Below are 13,446 nucleotides of genomic sequence, written 5' to 3' on the forward strand. Positions count from 1 at the left end.
CCAGTAACCAAAAGTTCTGGTTCAACTTCCCGAGCCGACTAAGTAAAAAAAAAAAAAATCTGTCAATGTTCCCTTGGGCAAGGCACTTAACCCTAATTGGTCCTGTAATTGATCTAGATTAGAGCATCTGCTAAAATGTGAAGTATGCACAGATGTTGCAACATCAGTATTTGGAGTAATATGCTTTACCTTTATTGTTTCATGAAACAAGTCCATACAGAACACAACACATAACTGTGCACCTGGCTGAGAACAGCCAATCCCGCCATTGACAAATTAGTTTTAAATCCCTCTTCATTCAGTAAAGACCTCAACCTATTTTTCTTGTATACCCAAAAGGACAGAATTCAGGCAGAATTCTACAAATGGGCTAATGACATGGGTGAGCCATAAGGATTTGCAAGTGACATTGGCATGAATCAGAATACAAAATATATAAGTAGCACAACTATTTGAAGATGACAAATAAAGTCTCATGCTGGGTACATATTTGAACAAACGAATCCAGTCTAGTTAATCTAGGATGGTAATAAAAACAATAAAGCATCCTCAGCATTCCCACACTGTTCTGCTATTCCAACGGTGTATTCTACTGTCCAAAGCATGTTGCACACCGGCTCAACACACACATATATCCAACCCCTGTAGTGGGTATTTACATTTGGTCCAACTTAATAGCTCTTATTCCATCTCTGTGGAATCGAGTTCATTGAGGAATCTCTGACACTTGGTCATGAGAACTTTGATGGCCTCTGTGACCAGGACATCAGGTGCCAGGATGCCAGTGGATTCTACAGAAACTGTATGGGAGAGAGGGAAGACAGGATTGATGACAGTGTTCATGCATAGAATGCCAAACTATACTAAACGAATAAAGTACTAGAATCACTGAGGAAAAACAATTTGCTTCTACAGTGCAAAACAATATGGGCAGTGTTTCCCCCGTATTCATTTAGCAGCGGTGCATCGCCGCTGCTAAATTGTTGCCACCACAACAAAATATTGAACAGGAAAAAAAAATATAGCTATGCTACTGATCAGTCTTCTGATCGGCTTTCCCAAAAACCTTCTCAATTAAATGTTAACTAGCTACAAAATAACGTATTCCTATCTACCTGGCAGAAAATCATTATTATTTGCATCAATTCAGTGGGCATTTGTTTTGCAAACTCCATCACGTGCGCTACAGACAAACAGCTAAACAAAGAAAAAAATGCTGTTCATATGTACTTGAATTAAGGAGTAACTGAAGCAAAAGTCAAAATTTCATAAATGTCTCCCAGGCCTCAAAAGTGGTCTCCTGGTGTGGTTTTAACATTTTTATGTACAACAAAAATGGGATGTTCTGTAAAAAAAAAAAAAAAAAATGATTGAGTGAAAAGCTAAAATAAAAACGTAGCAAAATCTAAAGCCTTAATTCCCCCCAACCCTTGCAAAAATATTCTAGTGGAAACACTATGGGCTATGTACCAAACTTAGCAAAAAAATAAACGTCCTCTCACGGTCAACTGCGTTTATTTTCAGCAAACCTAACATGTGTAAATATTTGTATGAACATAAGAGTCAACAACAGACATGTGACTAACAGAAATTGAATAATGTGTCCTCGGGTCAAAATCAAAATTAACAGTCAGTGTCTGGTGTGGCCACCAGCTGCATTATGTACTGCAGTGCATCTCCTCCTCATGGACTGCACCAGATTTGCCAGTTCTTGCTGTGAGATGTTACCCCACTCTTCTACCAAGGCACCTGCAAGTTCCGAGACATTTTTTTGGGGGGGGGGGAATGGTCCTAGCCCTCACCCTCCGATCCAACAGGTCCCAGACGTGCTCAATGGGATTGAGATCCGGGCTCGTCGCTGGCCATGGCAGAACACTGACATTCCTGTCTTGAAGGAAATCACGCATAGGATGAGCCTGCAGGAAGGGTACCACATGAGAGAGGAGGATGTCTTCCCTGTAACGCACAGCATTGAGATTGCCTGCAATGACAACAAGCTCAGGCCGATGATGCTGTGACACAGCGTCCCAGACCATGACGGACCCTCCAAATTCATCCCGCTCTAGAGTACAGGCCTCGGTGTAACGCTCATTCCTTCGACGATAAACGTGAATCCGACCATTACATTTTAGTCATTTAACAGACGCTCTTATCCAGAGCGACTTACAGTAGTGAATGGATACATTTCATAATTGTTTTTCTCCGTACTGGTCCCCCGTGGGAATCGAACCCACAACCCTGGCGTTGCAAACACCATGCTCTACCAACTGAGCCACACGGGACCATCACCCCTGGTGAGACAAAACTGCGACTTGTCAGTGAAGAGCACTTTTTGCCGGTGTTGTCTGGTGAGGACCTGCCTTACAACAGGCCTACAAGCCCTCAGTCCAGCCTCTCTCAGTCTATTGCGGACAGTCTGAGCACTGATGGAGGGATTGTGCGTTCCTGGTGTAACTCGGGCAGTTGTTGTTGCCATCCTGTTCCTATCCCGCAGGTGTGATGTACCGATCCTGTGCAGGTGTTGTTACATGTGGTCTGCCACTGCGAGGCAGACCACATGTAACAGCTGTCCGTCCTGTATCCCCGTAGCGCTGTCTTAGGCGTCTCACAGTACGGACATTGCAATTTATTGCCCTGGCCATATCTGCAGTCCTCATGTCTCCTTGCAGCATGCCTAAGGCACGTTCACGCAGATGAGCAAGGACCCTGGGCATGTTTCTTTTGGTGCTTTTCAGTCAGTAGAAAGGCCTCTTTAGTGTCCTAAGTTTTCATAACTGTGACCTTAATTGCCTACTGTCTGTAAGCTGTTAGTGTCTTAACGACCGTTCCACAGGTGCATGTTCATTAATTGTTTATGGTTCATTGAACAAGCATGGGAAACAGTGTTTAAACCCTTTACAATGAAGATCTGTGAAGTTATTTGGATTTCTACTAATTATATTTGAAAGACAGGGTCCTGAAAAAGGGACGTTTCTTTTTATGCTGAGTTTACTAGACATTATGACTGTACATTTCACAAATTCACGAAACAGCAAAATAGTGATGTCTAAATTCACTGGGTACCTACAGATAAAATGGTCCCGCACTCTTGCAAGTTTCACAGCATTCTTGAGGTCGTCATGTCGGAGAACCTCCCTACTGCAGGTATCTAAGCGGCTGTTCACCACCTTGGCAACAACCTTTCCTGAGACGGAGACGGAGAATTAACTACATGGAACTTAAATAGCCACAGTAAAAGTACAATTTCAGTATGTGCAAAGGACAATGCTTCAAAATGTTATAGCTACTGTTTTACCCCCATGGTTCTCCACTTCAATGACTCCAGGTGAGAAGCAGCGTTTTAGTCGCTCCGCTTTCTCCCCCTCCACTGTTTCCATTAGTGTGATCTCAGGAAGGAGTCTGTAACTGGCTGTAGCCACAGGTGAAAACTTGGCATGGTCTTGACCTGGAAACATAGAGCATAGGATTAAGCCATCAGAACAGCTAAGAAAGATCACTAATTTCAACAGAGGGCAAATGAACGTAAAATGCATTGAAAATACAGGGAGCATTAACTTATTCAGACAAATATCAGCATTTACCCACATTATTTAAATTGTAGCGAGGGTAAATGAACGTAAAGTATTTTTATTTGGACGAGTGTTTACCCACCCATTGCTAAAAATGCATTGAAAATACAGGGAGCATTAACTTATTCAGACAAATATCAGCATTTACCCACATTATTTAAATTGTATACTACATCACTGGTTACAGGGCTTGAGAAAGGTTAAACTGTAGTCAGATTGCCATTGTGCAGACATAACATTTTGCAGAGAAAGTCCTCTCACCAATGCCTTTCACACAGTGCATGACTATATCCAGCTCCTGTCCAGGCCGGAGCTGCGCCAGAAGGATGTCCCCATGTACTGGACCGATGTTGGCATCTGCAAACACATCAGCTTGGTTCCCAATAGGGGCCCACTTCATGTCCTTAGAGTACACTGAGGAAAAATGTAATAAAAAATGTAATACAATTCTACTCATTTTACCATGGGACAGAGACATTTTTGCAGTTTTAAAGCAGATCTCCTGCAATTCTACAAATTTTTCCATGACTTATGCCATGTTAATCATATGAGAGACTAACAAAATCAATAGAGGCCCCCTGGAGGTCAGGGGCCCTGGGCACGTGCTCTGCATGCCTGGTCGGCATTCGACAATGATTATGACAAGTTTAGATAACTGGCTAGACTAACTTAACAATCTAAAAAACGCTAGCTGACATGGCTAATTGAGTGACTGTCAGTGACTGACATAACATAAAAACTACTGACGCACAACCAAATTTCAAACTTGCACCTTGTGTATTCTACTATTCATACTCTCAACAGTAAGTTGAGACTCCCACCGACTTCCTAATGGGGCCCCTGGGCGTCCAGTTACCACTTATGCTTGGAGCTGGCCCTAGTCCATGGCCTTACCTACCCATGTGATTCAGGTAAAGTTCACGGGGGTCAGCGGAGTCTTTGGTGGCTCTGGGGTTCCTGGTGCATTTGATCTTCAGTTGAAGTTGAATTGTGTCGATTTCTGTGCCTTCCTCGTCCCCTGAGAAAAGCACAAATGCCTTAAACAAAACTGATGTAGTTGGCAGTGACCCTCTACAAGACAAGTCTTGGAACTTTGTGTTACCTTGTCTCCCCTTCCTCTGACAATGTTATGCAGCATAAATGTACCTGCGTTTCTGTACTCGAACAGTCGTGGGTCAGCCTTGATAGGGATCAAGCCCAGCCTGTGGGCAAGGATCTCATCCTGAATGATAGATGTGTTGTTGTAAATAAGCACCTTCTCGACAGCCATAGTGGGGACCTAGGAGAGGGCGGATTAATACGTCATGTTGCTATGTACCATATAAAAACATAATAAACATGGACACTACTTATTATTTTATGTTTTTATTGCCAGGACGCTATTTGAGTAGTAGCTACCTCTGCTAGCAATATCCTTCGAAAGGCATTGGCGATAGCAGCATCTATGCCCACCATGTCGAACTCCAGAGAAGTCTCATCCATTTGCACCACGTCGATTCTGAAATTCTGCAATATATACATAATATTGACGTAAAGGGTATTATGGGCATTCCACTTAACAGACCTGAATGTAAAAATAGACCAGCATGATAATAGTTAGCTAACTAGCTAAGTTAGATACCTTTTGAAATTTCTGCAAGTTCCATGTGTCATCGTAGCCTGGATAATTGCCAGGGTAATCTGTTGTATGAACCTGGAAACATTTGAACAATTTTAAACTACCTATACGTCGCAGATCAACTCATGTATTGGCGTATTAAATACAGTACATATATTTCATGAGAAATATGCTGTGTGTGAACTGTGTTGTATTTTCTACCGTACTAACGTTAGCTAGCTAACGCGTTAGCTGCACAGCAAATGTTGGCTACCCGTTAATTCCATTAACATCTGCACATATATTTCGGACACAAACAGTACCTTAATTTATCTAATTTTATTGTATAATCTTAAATCACTTACATTTTTTATATCAAATTCACCTAATATCACTCTATTCCGAATTTCATCCACGTTGCTCATGGTCGCTGCCATTTTAGCCAATGTTTTCATTGACGTCACAAGCTTCGCTCTACTTATTGTGGCGCTCTCAAGCGTCAGATAAAATGAAGACAAAAGGGAAAACTAGTTATCAGTATATTTACTGACAAACCTAAATGCGTTTTAGACTGTCACTCTTCATTCAAGAACCCCGAAATGTGTGGATCTGTGAATCATGCTGTTGTATGCAGCCAGAGATGTAGTAGGGTTGTAATAGTATTCTTCCTTCCTTCCATCCTGCAGACATTTAAGCCATTGGGCTTCAATGTCCACTAGAGGGGGTATAAAGTTGGAGTTATACATTTTGTCAACACCGCTAACTGTTCCATCTGTTCATGTCAGTCACTTGCTGTCATAAGGCAAGCTTGAAAACTCTTTCGACCTGGCACACCAGGCAAGCAAAAACAAGTGTGCCTAGGGAGAGTTTGTAGTACAGAGGCGATGGTCTGTTTATGTTCGAGGCCTGTATGAGCTGAGGACTATCACTGTTATGTTTAGGCTTTACAATGGCCAGTGAGGGAGTTTCAAGTACAGTGTCCAGCAAGACAGGTGAGCTACTGGGTTGTGTGTCAGGTGTCTCAAGATCATGTGACTCTGGGCAGAGGTGTGAATGTGAGCCAGATGTGTGTGAGCCTCCATCTCTGGAGGAGCTGGAGGAGGTGCTACATTCAGCCCAGAGCTCCTGTAGGCACGGAGACGAGGTGTGGCCCAACCTATACCTGGGGGATATGTGAGTACACCTGCTTTTCCAGTTGTAATTACACAGACACACACATGTGCATGCACACACCTGTATTTACACATCACGTATGTTTGGATATGGTGTGTGTGATGGTGTGATGTCTCATGATATGTATAGGCTGAATCAGGATGTTCTGTTGGTGTGTGTGTGCGTGATGGTGTGTGTTATTGTAGTGATATCTCTACGTTGTTTCTCCTAGGTATATGTCTCATAACAAGTATGAGCTGTGGAGGTTGGGCATCACTCATGTCCTGAATGCAGCCCATGGTAAGATGTGTTGTAAAGGCAGTGATGATTACTACGGTACCACAGTCAGCTATTACGGTGTTCCTGCCAATGACCTACCCACCTTTGACCTCTCACCTTTCTTTTACCCTGCTGCTCAGTTCATCCACCAGGCATTAAAGTCAGGAGGTAAGCCACGACCCATACAGTGAGCTGGTGTGTGTGTTGTCTGTGTGTGACTGTGTGTGTGTGCGTGAGTGTGAGTGACTGATGCGTGACTGTATACATGTTATTGTCTTCCATAGGCAAGGTGTTAGTGCACTGTGCTGTAGGAGTGAGTCGGTCGGCTGCGTTGGTCCTAGCCTTCCTCATGATCCATCATCATCATCCTCTGCTGGCAGCCATCCGGCTGGTGCAGCAAAAACGATGGGTGTTCCCCAACAGAGGATTCCTAATGCAGCTTATTAACCTGGACTACACTCTTCAGAGAGAGAGAAGGGACTGAATACACACACACCAGACCTGGGATAACTATAGTTTGGAATATTATTTGTGGAAAGTGACTACACCTGTGACTCTAGATTCCAAAAAATGACTAGTTTTTAAGTTTTTTTTTTACAATTGGATGCCTTTAACTAATGGTAGGGTTGTATCTGGAACATAAACTATTGGATTAGCTACCTTCAACTAAAGGCATGGCTAGAAATAGAATGAATAGAGCAAACACAATTTCCTATTTTGCAGTCGATCAGATTTGATGTACATAATACATTTATATCTGAACATTCTGTACATTTCCAATCTCTGGAACAGGCCCCAGGTGTAGAAAATCAAGTCAAACCAATGATATTTTGTACAGATAAGAATAAATAAGTTGTGATGCTCAACTACATATCCTCTGGTGTGTTGATGTTAATGTGTTGATGTTCTCTGTATCCATAGCCAGAATGATTTTGCAGTGCATGCTGTTCAAACAGGTTTCCTGTTATATTCAGAGGTGTAGGGAGGGTGAAGTTTATGAATATCAAACACATAAGTTTATGAATATCAAACACACACTATCTTTAAAGGGATAGTTTACTCAGAATACACATTAACATGATTTTCCACCTACCTTGTCTGTAGTTGATTCAAGAAGGCAGTTTGGGGATATTTAGTTCCCTTAGACAATTAACTGACATATTTTAGCCGTTACTGTTAGCATTCTCAGTAACATTACATTATCATACTGGATATTTACACCAGTCGCCAACTCGTCGATCTTCAAGTCATTCCTAGTCGATCACCAAACATTTCGTTTTTTATTCGCGGTGCAATTGATTCAGATACCCTGCGCACCGGGTAAACAAAGTGTTCCCATTATGAACCATTTAATTTGTCTGAAAACAAACTCCTCCTTTCCCGGCGGACCGGGAGATCTGTGCGAGTGTGCATACTGCACTGGCCAATCGGATAGCTCAAATCACCGTGCCTACAGCGCTTCCAAAAACTCCGACACAGCAAATATTAATATTAGCCTACGTAAGATTTAATAACTTTTAAAACCATGGCCACAGAGAGACTGTCAAAGAATACAGCAAATAGCTGCTGTTTTTACGAATGACTTCATGATTAACTTTTTATTCAGCACTGTCAACACTATTACAAAACATAAAATGCGCTTGAGTGGCCTAGCCAAGCGTATCGATAGCCCAGCGTTTTTATTATTATTAGCAGCTCGTAATGTCTGTTTTAATATGAGGAATATTTAACTTTCTCTGGTCATAGGAACAACATGAATTTGTGCATGGCAGATGCGGTGCGACTAGAGTTTCGCCATCAGGTGGGAAACATATGCAGCATTCAAAACTACTCGGAACTGGGAACTCGGAAATCTCTGACTTCCGAATTCAGTGCATTCAAGACAACTGGGAACTTGAAAAAACGAGCTCCGACTGTGATTTTTTTTGAACGGTCATCCAACTCGGAATTCCAAATCGGGAACTCGGGCATCTTTCTAGAGGTTCAACTTTCCGACCTGAAGATCACCGACGTTATGATTTGACATCGTTTTTTTCTTCTTCAGAGTTCCCAGTTGTCTCAGCACCATTACCATAAGATGTTGGTACCATCAGTCCAATAAAAATAAAAAAGCGAATTATTTAAATTAATGCTCAGCAGTAACTCTCAAGTGCTACACTCACCGATCTATTTTGTTATCAAATGTTGAGTTTTGAAATAGCCTGTAATATGGTCTGAGAATAACAATATTGTCAGGCCAGGCATATAGCCAATATGCTGTGATAATGTATCAGGCCTACTGCCCAGCCTCTTTCCTACAGAACAGTTTTTATTAGGTTAATGTAAAAAAAAAAATGTAATTCATGTTTTAAAAAAATCTGAGTGGTAGATCTCTGCTTGATTTTTTACTGAGGAAGTGATCTTGACTCAGAAAAGGTTGGTGACCACTGATTTAGACTAATTAAACTAACTGTTGTCGTTTTTGTTTCTTCATCAAATATTTGGCAGCCATCAAATATATATATATTTTGGTATTCAAATAACTTGCATATGTTCAAATACCTTAAAATATATATTTTTTTCCTGAGAGATATTCAAAATACACCGCTCAAAAAAATAAAGGGAACACTTAAACAACACAATGCAACTCCAAGTCAATCACACTTCTGTGAAATCAAACTGTCCACTTAGGAAGCAACACTGGTTGACAATACATTTCACATGCTGTTGTGCAAATGGAATAGACAACAGGTGTAAATTATAGGCAATTAGCAAGACACCCCCAATAAAGGAGTGGTTCTGCAGGTGGGGACCACAGACCACTTCTCAGTTCCTATGCTTCCTGGCTGATGTTTTGGTCACTTTTGAATGCTGGCGGTGCTTTCACTCTAGTGGTAGCTTTTACTCTAGTGGTACAACCCACACAAGTGGCTCAGGTAGTGCAGCTCATCCAGGATGGCACATCAATGCGAGCTGTGGCAAGAAGGTTTGCTGTGTCTGTCAGAGTTGTGTCCAGAGCATGGAGGCGCTACCAGGAGACAGGCCAGTACATCAGGAGACGTGGAGGAGGCCGTTGGAGGGCAACAACCCAGCAGCAGGACCGCTACCTCCACCTTTGTGCAAGGAGGAACAGGAGAAGCACTGCCAGAGCCCTGCAAAATGACCTCCAGCAGGCCACAAATGTGCATGTGTCTGCTCAAACGGTCAGAAACAGACTCCATGAGGGTGGTATGAGGGCCCGACGTCCACAGGTGGGGGTTGTGCTTACAGCCCAACACCGTGCAGGACGTTTGGCATTTGCCAGAGAACACCAAGATTGGCAAATTCGCCACTGGCACCCTGTGCTCTTCACAGATGAAAGCAAGTTCACACTGAGCACGTGACAGACGTGACAGAGTCACGTAGAGAACATTCTGCTGCCTGCAACATCCTCCAGCATGACCGGTTTGGCGGTGGGTCAGTCATGGTGTGGGGTGGCATTTCTTTGGGGGGGCCGCACAGCCCTCCATGTGCTCGCCAGCGGTAGCCTGACTGCCATTAGGTACCGAGATGAGATCCTCAGACCCCTTGTGAGACCATATGCTGGTGCGGTTGGCCCTGGGTTCCTCCTAATGCAAGACAATGCTAGACCTCATGTGGCTGGAGTGTGTCAGTAGTTCCTGCAAGAGGAAGGCATTGATGCTATGGACTGGCCCACCCGTTCCCCAGACCTGAATCCAATTGAGCACATCTGGGACATCATGTCTCGCTCCATCCACCAACGCTACGTTGCACCACAGACTGTCCAGGAGTTGGCGGATGCTTTAGTCCAGGTCTGGGAGGAGATCCCTCAGGAGACCATCCGCCACCTCATCAGGAGCATGCCCAGGCGTTGTAGGGAGGTCATACAGGCACGTGGAGGCCACACACACTACTGAGCCTCATTTTGACTTGTTTTAAGGACATTACATCAAAGTTGGATCAGCCTGTAAAAAAGTATTTAATAAGATTATTTATTTCATTCAGATCTAGGATGTGTTGTTTAAGTGTTACCTTTATTTTTTTGAGCAGTATACTTTCAAATATGATTTGTTTTTCTGAAACCTGTATTTGAATGCCAAAGGAAATACTTACTTTTCGTGTATTTAACTAACAATTGCCTATATTCAACTACCGTGAGTATTTTTTAAATTGGTATTTTCAAATAAACTACAAATACAACAATTTTCTTCCCAGGTCTGACACACACACATACAGTATGTGTGTTATGTGGCTCGTTCTGATATGTCTTCATTTCTTCTTTTTTGGGGGGGATCAGGGGGAGGGTTATGTGTGTATTATTATTGTATTGCTGCATTGTTGGAGCTAGAAACATAAGCATTTCGCTGCACCTGCAATAACATCTGCAAAACTGTGTATGCAACCAATAAACTTTGACACACACACATGATAAACACGCATACACAGTACACACGCACACCCCTCCATTCCTCCCTCCTGTCATCTGGTGACCTCAGCTGTGACATAATGCTTGTTACATGACTCTCTGTCTCTGCTCTTTCTCTCTCTCTTTCCCCTTCTCTCTCCATTTACATCTCTCATTTATCTACCCTGTATTGTAACCCTCTCTCTCTGATGGATACAGTGCCTTCGGAAAGTATTCAGACTCCTTGACTTTTCCCACATTTTGTTACGTTACAGCCCTATTCTAAAATGTATTAAATATAAAAAATCTATCTACACACAATACCCCATAATGACAAATCGAAAACAGGTTTTTATCAATTTTAGCAAATGTATAATTTTTTTTATAAAATACAAATACCTTATTTACGTAAGTATTCAGACCCTTTGCTATGAGACTCGAAATTGAGCTCAGGTGCATCCTGTTGCCATTGATCATCCTCGAGATCTTTCTACAACTTGATTAGAGTCCACCTGTGGTAAATTAAATTGATTGGACATGATTTGGAAAGGCACAAACCTGTCTATAAAAGGTCACACAGTTGACAGTGCAGTTCAGAGCAAAAACCAAGCCATGAGGTCAAAGTAATTGTCCGTAGAACTCAGAGACAGGATTGTGTTGAGGCACAGATCTGGGGAAGGGAACCAAAACATTTCTTCAGCGTTGAAGGTCCCCTAGGACACAGTTTCCTCCATCATATTTAAATGAAAGAAGTTTGGAACCACGAAGACTCTTTCGATTGCTCAGCCAAACTGAGCAATCGGGGGAGAAGGGCCTTGGTCAGGGAGGTGACCAAGAACCCGATGGTCACTCTGACAGAGCTCCAGAGTTCATCTGTGGAGATGGGAGAGCCTTCCAGAAGGACAACCATCTCTGCAGTACTCCATCAATCAGGCCTTTATGGTAGTGACCAGACGGAAGCCACTCCTCAGTAAAAGAAAGGCACATGACAGTCAATGCTCACTGTCATGTAAAATCTAAAATATTAAAATAATTAAAACTTTTCAACATTCCTGTGCTAGCCAGTGGTGATAGTTGAGCGTGCTGTGAGTTGTACAGCTGAGCATTGTCTCCTGGGAATCTATCAGTTGAAACATTAATAATGAGATTACACAATTTTAAAGGTACTTTTTTCTCTCAGATTGGTGTCTATTATATTACTTTCAGGCGTCTACTACTGCTATATTAGTAACTATAAATCCTTTACATTATGAATAGCGTCATCTGTCCAGTAAATTCTGGATGATGCTTTCATCACTGGTGAGGAGGTATAGAATTACAGAATGCTAAAAATGGAAACTAACTGCAGGGGTGTGTGTGTGCATGTGTGTGTGCGTGTGTGTGTATGAAGATGAGCAGACCCGGTAAGAGGAGGGACTGTGCTGCCTGTTAAAGGTAAGTTGACTTGGATCAGATGGGAAAGAGGTTATGTTTGATTATTGTTGACCAGACTGTTTTCTGCTCCGCTTAGGTTTATCTGTCTCTGTAACTAACACACACCTCTCCAGACTGTGTCAGCATGTCTCTAAAGGAGAGGTGCTATGAACCTCCATCTGTCTCTGAGCTGCTGGAGTTCCTGTTAGCCCACTGACGGACCACCAGCCATCCCTCTCTCCTCTCATCCCTCGCTTCTCTCACCTCTCTCCTCTTATCCATCTATCCATCTTGCACACACACACACACACACACACACACACACACACACACACACACACACACACACACACACACACACACACACACACACACACACACACACACACACACACACACCCTGAAACAAAATGGTTACTAAGGTATAATGCTCTGTGTGTCCTGAAGGCAAGGTGTTTGTTCACTGTGCCATGGGCATCCAATGTTCTGGCCCTGGGGTATCTGATGGTCTACCAGAGCCTTTCTCTATCTGAACAGATCCATTGGACCAAACTCTGGCTTCCTGGAGCAACTCATACAGCTGGACCTTCTCAGGCAGCAGAGGACACAGACAGAAACATGAATGAGAACACACGAACACACACACACACACACACACACACACACACACACACACACACACACACACACACACACACACACACACACACACACACACACACACACACACACACACACACACACACACCATTCTGTATACATCTGGCCCTTCTTTAAACACTGTGTTAACAAACCTCCAAACGAGCTTCAACACCATACAACACTCCTTCCATGGCCTCCAACTGCTCTTAAACACTAGTAAAACTAAATGCATGCTTTTCAACTGATCGCTGCCCGCACCTGCCCGCCTGACTAGCATCACTACTCTGGACGGTTCTGACTTAGAATATGTGGACAACTACAAATACCTAGGTGTCTGGCTAGACTGTAAACTCTCCTTCCAGTCTCATATTAAACTTTTCTAATCCAAAATTAAATCTAGAATCGGCTTC

General features: G+C 42.8%; 2 protein-coding genes across 3 annotated transcripts; one reads left to right on the plus strand and one right to left on the minus strand.

Moving 5' to 3' along the window:
* Positions 1-169: 169 nt before the first annotated feature.
* Positions 170-7,919, minus strand: LOC115153182 (DNA-directed RNA polymerases I and III subunit RPAC1). Of its 2 annotated transcripts, none has more exons than XM_029698322.1 (9): positions 7,691-7,919; positions 5,191-5,262; positions 4,968-5,075; positions 4,716-4,848; positions 4,468-4,587; positions 3,831-3,983; positions 3,296-3,445; positions 3,068-3,184; positions 170-800 (listed from the first exon to the last, which is right to left on the minus strand). In XM_029698322.1, the coding sequence occupies exons 3-9, from the start codon at positions 5,049-5,051 to the stop codon at positions 682-684; spliced, it is 876 nt and encodes a 291-aa protein (XP_029554182.1). In that variant the 5' UTR covers positions 5,052-5,075; positions 5,191-5,262; positions 7,691-7,919; the 3' UTR covers positions 170-681. The 2 variants fall into 2 exon arrangements, with proteins under 2 accessions (XP_029554182.1, XP_029554181.1); XM_029698321.1 differs by lacking the exon at positions 7,691-7,919 and adding an exon at positions 5,532-5,844.
* LOC115153183 (dual specificity protein phosphatase 13) lies at positions 5,945-7,468 on the plus strand. Its single transcript, XM_029698323.1, has 3 exons — positions 5,945-6,339; positions 6,551-6,765; positions 6,882-7,468. Exons 1-3 carry the CDS (start codon positions 6,116-6,118, stop codon positions 7,079-7,081), a joined length of 639 nt encoding a protein of 212 aa, XP_029554183.1. The 5' UTR covers positions 5,945-6,115; the 3' UTR covers positions 7,082-7,468.
* Positions 7,920-13,446: the final 5,527 nt, after the last annotated feature.

The sequence above is a fragment of the Salmo trutta genome, chromosome 18 (genome assembly GCF_901001165.1).
Source record: "Salmo trutta chromosome 18, fSalTru1.1, whole genome shotgun sequence".
Classification (NCBI taxonomy): Eukaryota; Metazoa; Chordata; class Actinopteri; order Salmoniformes; family Salmonidae; genus Salmo; species Salmo trutta.